The sequence below is a fragment of the Cynocephalus volans genome, chromosome 3 (genome assembly GCF_027409185.1).
Source record: "Cynocephalus volans isolate mCynVol1 chromosome 3, mCynVol1.pri, whole genome shotgun sequence".
Lineage (NCBI taxonomy): Eukaryota > Metazoa > Chordata > Mammalia > Dermoptera > Cynocephalidae > Cynocephalus > Cynocephalus volans.
In genome coordinates, this window is record NC_084462.1 from 77,441,914 (window position 1) to 77,461,055 (window position 19,142).

The 19,142-nt window shown below is 33.8% G+C and overlaps 1 protein-coding gene across 4 annotated transcripts in view; it reads left to right on the forward strand.

Annotated features, from left to right (window-relative positions):
* VPS13C (vacuolar protein sorting 13 homolog C) overlaps positions 1-19,142 on the forward strand; it is a 172,241-nt gene that overhangs the window by 122,263 nt on the left and 30,836 nt on the right. For all 4 annotated transcript variants that reach the window (XM_063091557.1, XM_063091558.1, XM_063091559.1 and 1 more), the window contains exons 62-65: positions 1,244-1,372; positions 1,631-1,764; positions 3,141-3,267; positions 6,682-6,917. In XM_063091557.1, the coding sequence (XP_062947627.1) occupies positions 1,244-1,372; positions 1,631-1,764; positions 3,141-3,267; positions 6,682-6,917 (626 nt within the window). The remainder of the gene's footprint in view (positions 1-1,243; positions 1,373-1,630; positions 1,765-3,140; positions 3,268-6,681; positions 6,918-19,142) is intronic.

Here is a 19,142-nt window from a genome sequence, read left to right on the forward strand (position 1 = left end):
GTACTATGCCTTGTTTCAATAGTCAAGATAATGTCTCTATATTCAAGAAGCTATAATCTTGTTGGAAGAGCCTGAGAGTCATATAAATTACTATGTGGAGAAAAAGATAGTATATGCTAAGTTATAGGTGGTTGTAGAATTTTGAATAGGTGAGCTGGAAGTTTCCTTGAGAATTAACTAAAATTCAGGCTTCTCACTTTACAGAAAAGGAAACTGAGTTTCAGCCTTTTCCAATGTCAGTAAAGTGATTGGTAGTTGAGATCATAGTGGTCTAGATCAAAAGGTAAAGTTTCACAGAAGTGGGATATGAACTAAACTTTGCAGGCTCAGTAAGATTTGAGGAGGTGAAGAGAATGAGGGAAAGAGGGAAGAGGACAGATGACTGAGTTTTCAACCAAGCCAGCTGACCTTTAGGGTAGCTGAAGGTCATTCCTCCATTCTTTGGTATATCTCCAAAAAAAAAAGATTTTAAAGTTACTTTTAAAAATACATAGCAAATGGCTGAAAAGGAAAGATTCCAATGACAATACAAATAAATTTAGAACTCTAAAAGACATGGTCTTTTCAAGGCACTTAGAATGATCTCTGTAGACTTGGCAACAAATAAATGCTTATTATTTTTTTATCTTTGATGTGGATTTGTTAACAGTAGTATTTTTATTCAGAAATAGAATTTACCTGGTATTGGATAACAGACAGACATTTTGTCTTATATTAGGAACTAAAACCCTAGTTTTATAGATAAGAAAACTGAGGCTCAAAGAACTATATGGTTTGATTAAGATCAAACAGCTAGGAAGATAGTGTCAGGACTTCCAGAATGGTCTTTGATGTTCTCTCCTCTGCCTTCACTTGTCTTTCTGGTTTATCTAGGATAAGATATTCTTTGAAGGAATTCATTGTGCATTAATTAATTAAAAGGGGATATGCACAGAAGCAAATGTTATTAAGATTGTAGTTTTTAAAAATTCAAGATATTTGAGACATTCTTAATCAGCAGGCTCTTCAGTTTCTCATATTGTAATTATACTATAAGTACATATAAACTAATCTATCTGTATTCTTCTGATGAAGTTTCTTAGATTTCATAATCATTATATTGTCAGTAATCTTAGATGTGGAGAGAATATTTTAAGAAACAGTAATAAATTAATGAAGATCAGATTTAGAATTGAAAACTAGCCAATGTCTTATTTATACCATAGTATTGTCTTAAGATTGATATTAATTTTTATATTTTCAGTGCCTTCCATTTTGGCCTGAAAATTTGTCTGGCAAACTGTGTGTGAGAGTGGTGGGCTGTGAAGGATCTTCCAAACCATTTTTTTATAACCGACAGGATAATGGCACTTTATTGAGCTTAGAAGAGCTGGTAAGTTTTCATATTTTAAAATAAAATATCTTTGATTATTTCATTAAACCATGCTGTAAAAATATACTGGTAATAATTTGAAGGTGCTACTGTATTAACATGTAATGCCATGCATGTATTTGTAAGTGATCAGAGCCAGTTTGCTTTTCAGTAAGAGCTTATGTAAACACAAAAGCTTTGTTTTGTTAGCTGATTGAAATTCCATATCTAAGTACAGGTTAAAACAATATGTTAAACATACTTTTTTTTCTATAATAGAATGGGGGTATCTTGGTGGATGTAAACACTGCTGAACATTCAACTGTCATAACCTTTTCTGATTACCACGAGGGATCTGCACCTGCCCTGATAATAAACCATACACCATGGGACATCCTCACATATAAACAGAGGTATGAAAAAAGTGTTAATGGAAAATCTGATTTGCTTTTATTGGTCCACAGTCCCTTCCGGGAAACACCTGGGTTTCACATTTCAAATGTTTTCAGATTTTAGAAGGTTAATATAAAGCTCATGCTGTTTATTACTAATATCTTTGGCATGTTTTGAGACTGTACTGTAATCAAACATACTAATATTTCTGCAGAAATTTATGAATATTCACACCATGTGGGATAAATAGAAACTATTAATAGTCTCACATCAGTTCAGATCAGGTTTTGCTGCTGAATGACTTTTAACACCAAACTTACAGAAAACTCTTTGGACTTTTGGAGCTTTTTAAATTTCAGGATTGCAGATAAGGGACTGTGAACCTGTTTAAGTATTATCTTTCCTTTGTAATCTGGTAATACTCAGTGAATCTCATGCTATAAATCTGTATCTAGTTTTTTGGGTTAGGGTGGTAGAAGGTTAAATGAGAGGACAGTGAATAGATAGTGGCGTTGAACATATGGAGTAGGCAGATAGGAATTTTGTTGTTCTTGCCTGGACGGTCATTTGGCTTGAATGATGCCATTGTTTAATGGTATAAAAGATAGCTTTAAGCCCTTAAATATATAATAATAATAATTTTATGTGTATACACATACACACGTATTATATAAATTCCTTGGATATTTTCCTATTCTTACCTCTCCTGGCATGAATCCAGTGAAAGATTTAAAAGCACAGATTAGGATTGAAAACTAGTTGTATTACCTTTTTTTTTTCAGTGTTCTGGAATGTTTTTTATATTATACGGACCCATACTTCCTAAACTTTAATAATCATTTTAAAAATCTCCTAGGAATCTTGTGAAGATGCAGATTCTGATTCAGTAGGTTTAGGGTGGGGTTCAGGACTTTGCATTTCCAGTAAGCCCCCAGGTAATGCTGATGCCGCTTGTCTGCAGACCACAATTTGAGTAGTAATTGAGTGGACTCTCTTTTTTTGTGTGTGTGAGACCTATAATGTATCGTAAATGTTGTATTTGATAAAGTTTAAATTTAAGCACTGAGTGATGTTCTTCTACTAAAGCTGTTTACTTTTCACAGACGTTTCTACAAATTGACTCAGATGTACCCATCTGTTTACTTTAATGAATTCTATTGGTATGATTCTGCCTGGATCAATTCAGAGTATGTGGCAACTTCAGAAAGGAAGCTTCTCCAAGCTTCAAAACCATTAGGTTTCTGGACAATATAGGGTACTTATTTTTAGGCAGATTTGTGTTTTATTAACTAAGACAATTTCATAGGACTTTTATGCCAATCTTCTCAATAAACTACAGGTCTGTTTTTCTCAAGGTCAGGATATTCTAATCTTCCCTGTGTCGATTGTGTTTTAGTGGGTCACAGGAAGAAGTAGACTTGCTGCCAAGACAAGCTCGACTTTTTGCCTGGGCAGATCCTACTGGTACCAGAAAACTTACATGGAGATATGCAGCAAATGTTGGGGAGCATGGTCTGTTAAAGGTATCATTTGATGTGAAATGAGTGTTATATGAGTTGCTCGATGGTGAGGGAACTAGCCAAGTTAGCTTCACCAAATCATCCTTGTCCTTACTGAACTAAAAACGAATTAGAAGTATTTTCAGAAAAAGTTACTTTTGGAGTTTAGATTGCAGTATTTTATTTTAGATCAATGAAAATGACTTATTTACAGTTTAAAAAATAGACCTCCATCCTGCTCCGGCCTGGTAAAGATCGAAAAAACACCTTTTTATTTACTTTTTTTAAAAGGATGGAATTTTAAGACTAAATGAAAAACAACTTTATTTTGAACATATCTATACCACTGTTGTCTGTGAGGTTTTTAGGCTTGTATTTCTAAGCAAGGCCATATGTTTTATTAATTAGTGGAGTCTGATAATATACAAATAATCTCATATAAGAAATTTGATGAAATATTTATTTTAACAATATTTAAGGAGGAAAATTAGTCATATATGTTATTTCCTAGACTCTGGAAGGGGACTAAAAATTCATCCACCAGCCTCCCACCAGATACAGGAATTGCTCCTGCATTAGTGGTAGATTATCCAGTTTCTTTATGAATATACACTGTTTTATGATGAAAGTCTTCATATAGTGTCATATTCCATTCTCTGATAATGCCAGTTCTTAGAAGGGCTTTCTTGACTTTTGCTTTAAAATGGTAATTGGCCAACAGTGACTGAATTATCCCATCCTGTATTCCCCCAAGATACCTGTTAAAAGAAATAAAGACTCATTCGATCTTTGAAAAATGAGACCGATAGTTCCTCTGTTGCAAGATTCTTGGAGTGATTTTTATGATGACAATTTGATGGAGCTCTGTTGGCTTGCTTGTGCTTTACTTTTACAACAGAGAAACTCTAAGGGTTTATAAGTGGAAGAAGGAGACTTAAATTCTGTGATATTCTGATACTTAGAGACATGGGAGCTCTACCAGGAGTCAGTCTGTACAATCTGGTACTATTTCTTCTCTCCTTTCATGTAATACTACTTGCCCAATTTCAACTCCCAGTAAGCAGCATACAGACACTGGAGAGGAAGTACAGTGACATTCTGGAGAAGGGTGTGGAGGTCTGTTTATAGAGGCAGATCCAGAAAGAATCTTGCTAACAGTATGTGCAGCAATTTCAGTTTTTAATGTTTCTCCTCTAATTGGTATTAGAAAGCCAGGTGATAGGAAAGCAGATAATATTACCTCAGTCAGCAGATAGTCTGCCTGGTATTGAAAACTGAGCTAGAAGCAAGGAAATTGCCCATTTTCTTGTCCACTAAGTTGATCTGAGAAGGAAGTTCTCAGGTGCAAGTAGACATGACGAAGGAGTTCCAAAAAAATCTGTACATTGTTGGTAAGCACTAGGTCTGAACAGATCTTTCCTTATTTAAGTGTACATAAATAGAAAGAAATCAACATGAGGTTTATGAAAAAATACTTCACAAGAAAAATGTAGCATTATCCTGTAGATTCAGAGGGCGATTATACCTTTGAAAAATTTTCTACTACAGGCAGAAGAAAAATTTCAAAATGCATGCCTGGCATTCTCAACCAAGTTATAAAGATATGACAGCTATGCAGTAGGAGAAAGCAAGGTGAAATAAAAGACAAAGGCAACAAAATAAAGTGGGGTGGGGGGGGGAGGGAAAATGATGTTTTCTGTGCATACTTATATATATGTACCATTTAATTCTAAATTTTAATTAGAGAAATTACAGATTAAAAATTATGCCTTTTTAAAAAAGCTACCAATTGGTAGAACTAAAATCAGTGAGAAAGGAATTTAAAAACAATTGAGAAAGTGAAAATAAAGAAAACTTTGCCTTTATAATAAAAGAAGGAAACATAAAGTATGAAAAAGTACTTTTCGTGTATCATCACTGATTGTTTTGATTGGAATTTAGGACTGCTGGTTGGGACTCAAAAGCAGGTGTGTCTGACTTCTGAGTTCATGAATTTTTTCTACTACACCATGCTTCCCGTCAATTATGTCACTAAATGAAAGTGGTTTAAATTCTCCTATTAAAAAAACACTTAGATTAATTTAAAAAATAACATTTAACTATGTGCTACTTATAAGAGAACTGTCTTACCCAAACTAACACAGATAATTATAAGCATGAAGAGATGATGAAGATTTAACAGGCATACAGAAGTAAAAAGAAAGCAAAGTTGTTGATTTTAATTTCTGACCAACTGTAATTCATAGCAAAATTATTAAATAGATTATGATAAAATGACCGGTAGTAGTAATAACTATGAACCTTCACGCAGTGAATAACATTGCATCAAAAGATAAAACTTAAAATGCTGTAGGTTAACTGAAACACAATTGCCTAGGGTTGTTTTAACATACCTAGTTTAATTTTTAGCAGATCAAATAGATGAAAAACAAATAGAGCCAGAGAGTACAGTATTGAAATAAGAACCGAGATTGAACCAAGATACATATCACATTTTGTAGTTTACAAAGAGAGATTTTACCTTCTTCATATGTATCTGAAAACGTACAGGGGTACTTCAAAAAGTTCACGAAAAAATAGAATTAAAAGATAATGCAAATCTTTCCATGAACTTTTTGAAGTCCCCTCATAATCTCACATTAGAGTAAAAGAAAAAACTGGACAGGCTGCTTTGACCACTTAACAGCAATAATAAGTTTTAAAGAACAGCAGCAAAACTCAACTATTCCTTTTCTCTTGGTGACATCCTTCATTTTTTTTTTCTTTCCTTCCAAGAAAGGATAGCATGAAAAATACACAGAGATACTTGTTCTGCCTATTGAAACAAACTGTTACATTTTTGTTAAGCCCAGAATGAGGAGGAATTTATTATTAATTTATGATTTTAATCTCTGAAAACACTGACCAAATCAAGCCTCATATTTTCAAGTGTTACATGAAACCTTTAGCCAGGAAGGCTATTCTCAGTAAAACTTAGTACAAATTGATTGCCATAGTTTGACTATTTGGCAATGTGATTTACATAAATATTTGTTATGTTATAAATTATTAAAACATAAAAATAAAGTACGTTACTTTTCTTTCTTTTTTTAAAAATTTACTTCTCTAATAAACTTCTGAACCATTCTGTTCTCCAGCTTGGAGACAAGTAATCATCTCTTGGCATTGGTGCCACCAAAGGATACTCTTGTTTCTGCTCAGTGTCTTTTGAGCACTCAAACCTAAGGTATAGAAAACTAAGCCTTATTAATCTTTGTCATTATTTGAAAAAAATTGGTGACTGTGTTTTAAAATAGATTATAACTTTGTCATTTTGATAGAATTTTCCAATTTATAGTCACACATTTTAAACTTTTCTAATCTTTCTGTTTCTATAGTTCAACATTATGTCATAAAAACTAATTACATGTAGATTTAATGAAAACTTCTTTTCCCCAGGATGAATGTGGACAATTTCCATATGATGCCAACATCCAGATACACTGGGTATCATTCCTAGATGGGCGCCAGAGAGTTTTGCTTTTCACAGATGATGTTGCCTTGGTTTCCAAAGCACTGCAGGCAGAAGAAATGGAACAGGCCAGTCAGGAGATAACCTTGTCTCTCCACAGTCTTGGGCTTTCACTGGTTAACAATGAAAACAAGCAGGAAGTTTCATATGTTGGGATAACCAGGTATGCAAGAAGGAAGATAAGGCATTAGAAATTTTTAAAAAGCATTGAGTTTATGATACCCTATTTGATGGGAATAAATAGATACCTGTTCTGAATTTTATATACTGTACATTTATTCAGTCCTTACTGAATAATTGTTTGAATTGCTGGTTGAAAAGTCCCAAAGGTAGGAAGATGACTAAGATAGTGTCTTTACCTTCACAATACTCATTACAATCGTTTTCTTCTTTCTTTGTTGTTTGTATGTATGTTTAAAAATGAATTATAAAAACATGGAGAAATGCTACTAAGAATTATGTAGATGTTCAGTGGAAATACTCATACAGAGGTGGAAGTGACTTGTTTTGTGCGGTAGAGGTTGGAGAAACTGGCATGGGTCAGGGGAAGCCAACAGAAATAAATGTGGAAAAAAGGTTCATACAGGACGTAGTATTTGATATTTGACACAAATACATAATATTTAATGGATGGTCATTTAGAACTTTGTGATATTTATGGGAACAGTTATTTTTTTCTGTTTCTGTTTATATATATATAAGAAAAATATTGGAATATTTATTTTGTTTTTTTTTTAACCATGCTTAATTTGGGAAAAGTCTCATTCTTTTTTGGAAGCTAATGGTTGGACTGGTTAACATGATGCTAAGTACAAACCAGGATAGGTTCTGTTGATAATCATGTGTTTAGGGAAGTAAAATTAAATTAAGTAAAAAAGTAAATAAAGAGATAACATGTGTAATGCATGTTGTACAACACCTGAAAAATTGAGTTCTATAAATGGTATTATACCTACCATTAATATAGTATTAATACATTTATGTATATGTAAGTAATATATTCTGTTGGTTATACATTTCAGTATAATATTTTTTAAACTAAATATGAAAATCATTTTTTAGACATATAGATCCAATTATCTCTGTTGTTTTGTTCTTTGATATAACTTCTTATTTCATACGCTATCATTTTGTCAGTTTGGCCTTTATTTATAAGGACATTTTATTTAATTAAATTTAAAAAATTGAAATGTTGTACATATTTATGAGATACAGTGTTATATTTCAGTCCATGTATGCAATGTGTGTGACTATTGGGATGGAATGATTGTATTATTTATGTGAGAGGGCTTGAGTTTTGGGGGGCCAGGGGCAGAATGATAGAGTTTGGATATGTTGTCCCCCCAAAGCTTATGTCATAATCTGATCACCAATGTGGCAGTATTGGGAGCTGTTCAGGTCATGGGTGGCAGATCTCTCATGAATAGATTAATGCCCTCCCTGGGGGTCAGGGGGGAGTGAGTGAGTTCTTGCTCTGTTAGTTCCTACAAGAGCTGGTTGTTTAGAGGGAACCTGGCATCTCCTTTCTCTCTCTTCCTCTCACCATGTGGTCTGCTTGTACCCACTGGCTGCCTTCTGCTTTCCACTTTCCTCCATGAGTAGAAGCAGACTAAGGCCTGCACTAGATGCAACTGTCTCAGAATCATGAGCCAAATTAACCTCTTTTCTTTATAAATTACGCAGTTTCAGGTATTCTGTTATAAGCGACACAGAAACAGACTAACAATTTTGTTTGTTTTATTTTGTTCTCTCTCTCTCTCTCTCTTTTTTTAAAGCTCCCACATATAAGTGAGAACATGCAGTATTTCTCTTTCTGTGCCTGGCTTATTTCACTCAACATATTTTTCTCCAAGCTCATCCTTGTTGCTGTGAATGGCAGAATTTCATTCATTTTTATGGCTGAATAGTATTCCATTTTGTGTATGTACCATATTTTATTTATCCAATTGTCTGTCAGTGGATGTTTAGGTTGGTTCTGTATCTTGGCTGTTGTGAACAGAGCTGTGATAAACATGGGAGTTCAGGTATCCCTTTGACATGTTGCTTTCTATTCCTTTGGGTAAATGCTGGATTGCTGGGTCATATGGTAGTTCTATCTGTAGTTGTTTGAGAAACCTCCATACTGTTTTCCATAGTGCCTGCACTAATTTACAGTCCCACCAACAGTGTAGGAGGTTCCCCTTTCCCTGTATCCTCGTCAGCATTTGTTATTCTTTTTTTTTTTTTGATAACAGCAGTTCTAACTGGGGTGAGATGATAGTTCAGTATGGTTTTGATTTGCATTTCCCTGATGCTTAGTGATGTTGAACATTTTTTCATATACCTGTTGGCCTTTCATATGTCTTCTTTTGAGAAATGTCTATTCAGCTCATTTTTTAATTGGGTTATTTGCCCTTTTTTAAAATGGGGTTATTTGATTACTTAGTATTGAGTTGTTTGAATTCCTTCTATATTCTAGATATTAGCCCCTTGTCAGATGTATAGTTTGCAAATATTTTTGCCCATTCTGTAGGTTGTCTTTTTGCTCTATTGATCATTTCATTTGCTGTGCAGAAGCTTTTTAGTTTGATAAAATCCCATTTGTTTATGTTTGCTTTTGCTACCTGTGCTTTAGAGGTCTTATTCATAAAATTTTTGCCTAGTCCTGTGGCCTGAAGCATTTACCCTGTGTTTTCTTATAGAAGTTTTATAGTTCAGTCCTTATGTTTAAGTCTTTAATCTGTTTTGAGTAGATTTTTGTATTCTTCTATGCATGGATATCTAGTTTTCCTAGCACCATTTCTTGAAGAGGCTGTCCTTTCCCCAATCTATATTTTTTGCACCTTTACCAAAGATTAGTTGGCTGAAGTATGTGGGTATATTTCTGGGTTTTCTGTTCTGGTCCATTTGTATAAGCATCTGTTTTTATGCCAGTACCATGCTATTTTGGTTACTATAGCTTTCTAGCATAATTTGAAGTCAGGTAGTGTGATGCCTCCCACTTTACTCATTTTGCTCAGGATTGCTTTGGCAATTTGGGGTCTTTTTTTTTATTCCATATGAATGTTAGGATTGTTTTTTTCTATTCTGTGAAGAATGTCGTTGGTATTTTATATGGATTGCATTGAATCTGTAGATCACTTTGGGTAGTATTCTACCAGTCCATGAGCATGGACTGTCTTTCCTTTTTTGTGTGTTCTCTTTCATTTCTTTCATCAGTGTTTTGTAGTTTTCATTGTAGGGATCTTTCACCTCATGGGTTAGATTTATTCCTAAGTGTTTTATTTTTTTGGTAGCTACTGTAAATGGGATTGCTTTCTTGATTTTTTTTTCTACTAGTTCATTTTTGGTGTGTAGAAACACTACTGACTTTTGTATATTTGTTTTATATACTGAATCTATACTAAATTTGTTTATCAGATGTAGGAGATTTTTGGTGAAGTCTTTAGGTTTTTCTATATGTAATATTATATCATCTGCAAACAGGGACAATTTGACTTCCTCTTTTCCAATTCGGATGCCCTTTATTTCTTTCTCTTGCCTAATTTCTTTGGCTAGAACTTTCAATCCTATGTTAAATAGTGGTGAATGTGGGCATCCTTGTCTTGTTCCTGTTGTTAGAGGGAAATCATTCTACTTTTCTCTATTCGGTATATTGTTATTTGTGGGTTTGTCATATATGGCTTTTATTCTGTTGAGATACAATCCTTCTATACCTAATTTATTGACTTTTTGTCATAAAAAGATGTTGGATTTTATCAAATGCTTTTTCTGTGTCTGTTGAGATGATCATATGGTTTTTTTTCTTTCAATTTGTTTTTGTGGTGTATCACATTTATTGATTTATGTATGTTGAATCATCCTTGTGTCCCTGAGATGAATCCCACTTTGTCGTGGTGTATAATCTTTTTAATGTGCTGTTAGATTCTGTTTGCAAGTACTTTGTTGGGAATTTTTGCATATAAGTTCATCAAGGATATTGGCCTATAGTTTTCTTGTTTTGTTGTGCCTTTGTCCAGTTTTGGTATCAGGATGATGCTGGCCTTGTAGAATGAGTTTGGGAGAATACCCTCTGCTTTGATTTTTTAGAATAGTTTGTAAAGAGTTGGTATTAAATCTTTTTTAAAAGTTTGGCAGACTTCAGCAGTGAAGCCATACAGTCCTGGGCTTTTTGTTGTTGGGAGACTGCTGATTACAGCTTCAATCTCATTGCTTGTTATTCATCTCTTCGGGTTTTCAGTTTCTTACTGGTTCAGTCATGGCAGGTTGTATGTGTCCAGAAATTTATCCATTTCCTCCAGATTTTCAAGTTTGTTGGTGTATACCTGTTCATAATAGTCTCTCATGATTCTTTGTATTTCTGTGGAATCAGTTGTAATGTCTCCTTTTTTATTTCTGATTTTTGATGTTTGGGTGGTTTGTTTTCTTGCTTAGTCTAGCTAATGGTTTGTCAATTTTGTTTATCTTCTTCAGAAAACAACTTTTAGTTTCATAAATCTTTTATATCTTTTTTTTTCATCTCTAGGTCTCTATTTTCTTTAATTCTACTCTGATCTTGATTATTCCTTTCCATCTATTAATTTTAGGGTTGGATTGTTCTTGCTTTTCTAATTCCTTGTGGTATATAACATTAGGTTATTTGCGATCTTTCAACTTTTTTGATGTAAGCATTTATTGCTATACTCTTCCCTGTTAGTGCTGCTTTTGCAGTATTATACCATAGGTTTGGTATGTTGTACTTGTATTTTCATTTGTTCTAAGACATTTTTTGATTTCCTGCTTTATTTCTTCTTTGACCAATTGGTAATTCAGTAGCATGTTGATTAATTTCCATGTATTGGTATAGTTTTCAAGTTTTGCTTGTTATTGATTTCAAGTTTTATTCCATTGTGGTCTGAAAAAATATGTGATATGATTTCTATCTTTTTAAGTTTGAGGCTTGATTTGCAGCCTAACACATTGTCTACCTGGAAAATGATCTGTGTGATGATAAGAATGTATATTCTGCAGTTGTTGGATGAAATGTTCTATAAATGTCTGCCAAGTCCGTTTGACCTATAGTGCAGCTTAAATCCAATATTTTTCTGCTAATTTTTTGTCTAGATGATCTGTCCAATGCTGAGAGAGGGATGTTGAACCCCCAACTTTTATTGTATTGGGCTCTCTCTCTTTAGATCCAGTAACATTTGCTTTATATATCTGGGTGCTCTGATGTTGGGTGCATATGTGTATATGATTGTTATATCTTCTTGCTGCATTGATCCCTTTATCATTATATAATGTCCTTCTTTGTCTCTTTTTACAGTTCTTGGCTTAAAGTCAGTTTTATCTGATATAAGTATAGCAATTCCTGCTCTTTTATTGGTTTCTGCTTGTGTAGAATATATTTTTCCATCCCTTCACTATTAGTCTTGTTTATCTTTCCTGGAGAAGTGAGTTTCTTGCAGGCAGTGTATAGTTGGGTCTAGTTTTTTAATCCACTCAACCAGTCTTTATCTTTTAAGTGGGGGATTTAATCCATTTACATTCAGGGTTGTTATTGAAAGATATAGCCTTGCTCTTGCCATTTTAAAAAATTTTAATGGTTATTTTATATTTCTTTTGTTCTTTTATTTCCCTTTTATTATTTCTCTTGGATGTTTGGTGTTTTTTGTAGTGAAAAGAAAGTTTCTTTCTCTTTACCATTTGCATATCTGTTCTACTACAGGTTTTTATTATTTCCTGTGTATTCATGATGATAGTTGAGAATTTTTTGCAGGGCTGGTCTTGTGGTGGTGAGTTCCCACAGCTTTTGTTTGTCTGTGAAAGACACCAATTCTCTTTCATTTCTGATAGATAGCTTTGCTGGTATAGTATTCTCAGCTGGCATTTTTTTCTTTTAGCACTTTGAATATATCATCTCTTTCTCCTGACCTGTAAGGTTTCTGTTAGAACTCTGCTGTTAGTCTGATAGGGATTCCCTTATAGGTGATTTGATGCATTTCTCTTGCTGTTTTTAGAATTATTTCTTTGTCTTTTACTTTTGACAATTTGATTGTAGTATGTCTTGGGAAGGACCTTTTTGGGTTGAATCTGTTTGTGGATCTTTAAGCTTTTTGGATCTGGAAGACTATATCTCCCCTAGTATTTGGGAAGTTTTCAGCTATTATTTCATTAAACATGCTTTCAATGTCTTTTCCTTTCTCTCCCTTCTGGTACACCTATAGTATGCGTGTTTGTATGTTTCAGGCTGTCTGATAGATCTTGCAGGCTTTCTTCATTTTTTCAAAAAATTTTTTCTTGGTCCATCTGAATTAATTGAAAAAGCCTGGGTTCAAGTTCAGAAATTCTTCCTCTTGTTGTAGCCTGTTGCTTAAGCTCTTGATTGTATTTTTTTAGTATATGTGCTGCCGAAGCGAGCACTTGATTGTATTTTTTTATTTCATTGAATGCATTCTTCACTTCCAGGATTTCTGCTTGATTCTTTTGTATGATTTCTATTTCTTGGTTGAGTTTCTCATTCATATCCTGGATTGTTTTTCTGAGTTTTTTGTGATTTCTTTTTTCTCCTGCATCATGTTGAGTTTCCTTAAGATTACCATCTGGAATTCCTCTTCAGGCATTTCACTGGTTTCCTGTTTTTTGGGGTTTGATACTGGAAAATTATTGTCTTCTTACAGGGATGTCATGTTTCTCTATTTTTTCATGCTTCTTGTATCTCTGCATTGATGTCTGGGTGTCTCATGGTATAGTCACTTCTTTTAATATTAAGAGTAGTTAATCTCTTTCCTGTGGAGGTGTTCTATATTGACAGGTTGGATGTTTTTGGTTTGACTCTGGGTGAGTATGATAATGCAGTCTTTGTGTGACTTCTTCAACTGTATTCAATCTTGGAGCTGTATGAGGGTGACTTTCTAGCTTAGGTGGTGTGGCCCTTGGCAGTTTCTTGTTGGGGTGGGTGACACTGGGCAGGGATATTGTGGCTGTGGGCCCAGTAGTTCTGTAGTTCTATTGTTTTGGTCTCTTTTGTGGTGGAAGGGGCTAGTGCCAGACCTTTCTAGTTGGCCATCTTGCCTCCCATCTATTTTGTACTACAAGGACATTTTAAGTATTCATCTAAAAGAACTCGATTACCTTTTTCCTAACATGGTACACATCCAATAAAATCTGATCTTCAATGGAAAAATAAGTCATATAATTAAAAAAAAAACAAAACAACTCTTATTTTTTTGAGCAGCTTTAGGTCTAGAGAAAAATTGAGTATAAAGTATCCTGCAATAGTGTGATATATTTGTTATTGTTGATGAGCTAATATTGATACATTGTTATCTAAAGTCCATGGTTTACATTAGGGTTCAGTTTTTGTGTTTTACACTCTGTAAGTTTTGACAAACATATAATAACCTATATCTACCATTACAGTATCATGCTGGTATAGAGAAGTTTCATTGCCCTAAAAGTCCCCTGTAAGTCTCCTGTTAATCTCTCTTTTCCCTTTCCCAGAGCCTCTGGAAATCACTAATCTTTTTACTGTCTTCAAAGTTTTGCCTTTTTCGGGATATCATATAGTCTTTTCAAATTGGCTTCTTTCACTTAGAAATATGCTTTTAGGTTCCTCCCCTTCTTTTCATTGCTCAACAGCTCATTTCTATTTATCATTGAATAATATTCCATGTATGGATGTACCACAGTTTGTTTATCTGTTTAACTATTGAAGGACATCTTGGTTGCTTACACATTTTGGCAATTATGAATAAAGCTGCTATAAACATTTGTGTGCAGGTTTTTGTGTAGACATAAGTTTTTACTTCTTTTTGGTAAATACCAAGGAATAGAATGATTGGATCTTATGGTAAGAGTGTGTTTAGTTTTGTAGGAAACTACCAAAGTGTATTCCAAAGTGGCTGTACCCTTTTGCATTCCCACCAGCAATGAGGGTTCCTGTTGCTCTGCACCTTTGCCAACATTAGGTGTTGTCAGTGTTTTGGATTTTAGCCATTCCAGTAAACATATAGTGGTATCTCATTGTTGTTTTCATTCACAATTCCCTGATGACATATGATATTGAGTATCTTTTCATAGGCTTTTTGCCATCTGTAGATCTTCTTTTGTGAGCTGTCTGTTCAGACCTTTTGCCTATTTTAAAATTTTTGTTTAAGTTTAAGAGTTCTTTGTTTATTTTGGATACCAGATTTTTGTTTGTTTGTTTTTAATCAGATGTGTGTTTTGCGAATATATTTTCCCAGTCTGTGGCTTGTCTTTTCATTCTCTTAACATTTTCTTTCTCAGAGCAGAAATTTTAATAGAGTCTGTACTAGTCCATTTCTGTTGCTTATAACAAAATACACAGAACATGGTAATTTTTAAGAAAATGAAATTTATTGCTTACAGTTTCAGAGGTTGGGAAGTCCAAAGTCCAAGGAACACATCTAAGGAAGGCCTTCTTTGGTAGTGCTTTACAGCAATGCAGGGGTCTCACATGGCAGAAAATGGCACAGCAGAGAGAGAGAGAGAGAAAGCACCGCATGCACTCTCCTTTTAAATCCCTCAGAACCACACCCACTAATCCAAGAATGGATCAATCCATTCATGAGGGGACAGTCCTCACAATCCAATCACCTCTTCAAGGCCCACCTTTCAATCACCCCAATAGCATTTCCCACCCTCTTAACACTGTCACAATTGGGGTCAAGTTTTTGGGGTACATTTAATCCAAGGCAGAGTCCAACTTACCATTTTTTTTTTCAATGGATTGTGCTTTTGGTGTTATATCTAAAAAGTCATCTCTATACCCAAGGTCACCTAGATTTTTTCCTGTTATCTTCTAGAAGTTTTATAATTTTGTGTGCATTTGAAGTCTAGAATACAATTTGAGTTAATTTCAGTGATTGTGTAAGCATTATGTCTGGATTCATTTGTGTTGCATATGGATGTCCAGTTCTAACACCGTTTGCTGAAAACACTATTCTCCATTGAATTGCCTTTGTTCCTTTTCATAGATTAGTTGACTGTATTTGTTTAGGTGTATGTCTGGGCTTTCTATTCTGTTCCGTTGATCTATTTCTCTGTTCTTTCATCAATCCCACACTGTCTTGATTACTGTAGTTTTACATTAAATCTTGAAATTTGGTACTATCATTCTTCCAATTCCGGTTATCAGTTCTCTCCTTCAATGTTTTGTTGGCTCTTTTTGCCTTTCCATATAAACTTTAGAATCAGTGTTGATGTACACGAAATAATTTGCTGGAATTTTCATTGGGATTGCATTGAAAGGCTAGATCAATTTGGGAAGAACTGAGATCTTGGCAATTTTGAATCTTCATTTTCCTGTACATGGAATAGCTGTCTATTTAGATCTTTGGTTTCTTTCATCAGACTTTTGTAGTTTTCCTCATATAGATTATGTACATATTTTGGTAGATTTTGTTTTTACCTAAGTATTTCATTTCTTTGGTGCTGATGTAAATGGTATTGTGTTTTTAGTTTCAAATTCCCATTGTTTATTGCTGGCATATATGAAAGCAATTGACTTATATACTAACCTTATATCTTGTCACCTTATTATAATTGCTTAGTAGTTACAGGAGTTTTTTGTTACTGTTGTTGATTCTTTGGGATTTTCTCTATAGACAATTGTCCTCTGTGAACAGACAGCTTTATTTCTACTTTCCTAATCTGTGCACCTTTTATTTTATTGTCTTGTTTTATTGCATTATCTAGGACTTCCAGTACAATGTTGAATGAGAGTGGTTTGAGTGGGCATCCTTGCCTTGTTCCTGATCTTAGTGGGAAATCATCTAGTTTCTCACTATAAAGTATGATGCTAGCTGTAAGTTTTTGTAGATGCTCTTTATCAAGCTGATGAAGTTCCCCTTTATTCCTAGTTTGTTCAGTTTTTATTATGAATAGGTGCTGGATTTATATAATTTATACTAGATATTTTATTAAGTACCTTTATTAACTGGTATTCCCTAAATACATTGTATAGTGAGGACATTGTTAACACTTTTTTGAGTAATATCAGCAAGCTATTTTATCATTATGCAAACAGTATTCTCTAATTAGTATCATCAAAGTATGGCCTGTTAGCCAAATATAGCCCACTGTCTGTTTTTGTACAACTTTTGATCTAAGAATGATTTTTTACATCCTTAAAGGGCTAAAAAATCAAAAGAAGAATAATGTTTTGTAACACATGAAAATTATGAAATTCAAAGTTGGTTGCCCATAAAACAAAGTTTTATTGGAACAGCCATATTTATTCTTTTACATGTCTATGGCTGTTTCTGCATCGTTGCTCACTGCACTACAAATCACAGTGAATGTTTGAGTGTCATACATATTGCTATACTGCAACATTCAAGAGGAGAGTGGACTTTGTCGCTCTTTTAGGGCTTAATGGAATGGGGATTATATTATCAAATTAAATTGTAAAGCATTATTTGGTTATGTCAAGTCATTATAGGTGTGTTAAAATAATGCAGTGCACATTGACATTCCAAACTAAGCATACATCCCAACATTCCCAAATCACGGGAGAGCAATGGTTAGAAGAATTAGAAAATTTAAGACTGAATACCTCATCACAGCAGAATTTCTTCACAAAAATAAAAGACAAAAATGAGGCTGCAACCAAAGTAAGTTTCTGAGTGACTCATTTGTTAACCAAGTAAGGAAAGCCTTTTACCAAATAGTGAGTTAATTGAATCATGTCTGATTACAGCAGCTAAAGAAATGTGGGCAAAGAAAATAAACTTGTTTAAAGCCATTAGCCTTTCAGTGAGAACAGTTGTTTAAAGAATTGAGGCCATTCAGGGCAACATCTATAGTCAATTAAAAAGCAAGGCAAATGATAACTGAATGGTTTTATTTGTCTCTTGATGAGTCAGCAGATGTTACCAATATTGTTGTATATTTGAGAAGTCAGTGCTGAGTTTGAAGTGACTGAAGAATTAGCATCTGTGAATAGTCTGCCTAGAACAACTACAGGCAAGAATGTTTTCAAACAGGTTGAAGAAATACTAATTCAGTACAATGTGAAATGGAATCTTCTAAGAAGTATTATGACTGGTTATAGGAAAAATATGTTTGGAGCAGAAAAAGACTTAGTTGGACAAACTCATAAAACTAGTGAAAATGTAACGTGTTTAAAACCTATGTTCATTGTATTTGTCAGCAGGTACTTAGTGGAAAATATTTGAATATACGTGTTATCAAACCAGGAGTGTCAAACAGTGAATTTCATTCAGTCTTGTGGACATAACCAGTATCAGTTCTGTGAATTTTTATTAGAAATAGCCCTGAGTGTCCTGACTTGTCTTACCACACAGCAGTTTAGTGGCTTTACTCTGGTAACTTTTTGTTCTCTTTGAGTTCCGGGCCAGGATTAGAATTTTTCATAACAGAGCTACCTTCAGCTGCTACTAGCGAACACTGATTGGCTTTGGAAATTAGCTTTTGCTGCAGAATTAATAAAGTTTCTTAACGAATTTCAACCTAAAATTAGAAGGCAAAACAGCGCTGATAAATCAAACTTATACTGCAGTTAAGTTGTTTTGACAACTGACATTTGAATGACAAGTCATGTCGAGCTTTTTTATATACTTCATGTGCTGTCCAAAGTTAAAGCAAGAAGCAAGATCTTCATTTTCACACATATTTGGAGGGGATATTTTATGACATGCACCTTCAGTTCCAGCAACATTTTATCTGACCTCAATGCAAACGCAAAGGAACTTTCTACATTTCAAAGACTATTCGTGCAATTGAGGAGCTTAATCTTTAATTGGAAATGATCTGCTGTGTATCAATACGCTATCCGGCAGATATCAAGAGAAGAATTTAATAAAATTTTATAAATGCCTTTTAAGTGATATATAAGCTCAATTAAAATAATATTCTCATAGATTGATATCAGTATTTGGCAGTACCTATTTGTGCAAAATGACATTTTTAAAGAAGCTCATAGACCAGCATTAACAGATGAGCATTTGCAATAGATTTTGATAATAAGGAACATTAATTAGGTGAAATGCTGTCACCCTCACAAAAAGTGTGTTTTCTCACTAATAGACTTGTGTTTTTAAAAATTGTACTCTGTTATTATGTTTACATTTTACATTTCATCAATTAAAAATTTATGGAAGTTTTTTTTTCCTCTCTCTTTATCTAAGTACGTATATATTATAACCTCAATTTTGACTCAGCCTGCAAAGCCTAAAATATTTACTGTATGGCTCTTTGAAGAAAAAGTTTGCCAGTTCCTTAATTGATTTATTGATGTCAGTGTGTGATAGAAAAATATTTTCCCCTGTCCCTTTCCTTTATGTATTTGTGCAACACAGATATAGTTGTATTATAGGAAATCTCTTGTATCAATATAATTTTTATAGGATATAGAGAGTTGCAATAATCTGGAGTTGAATAACAG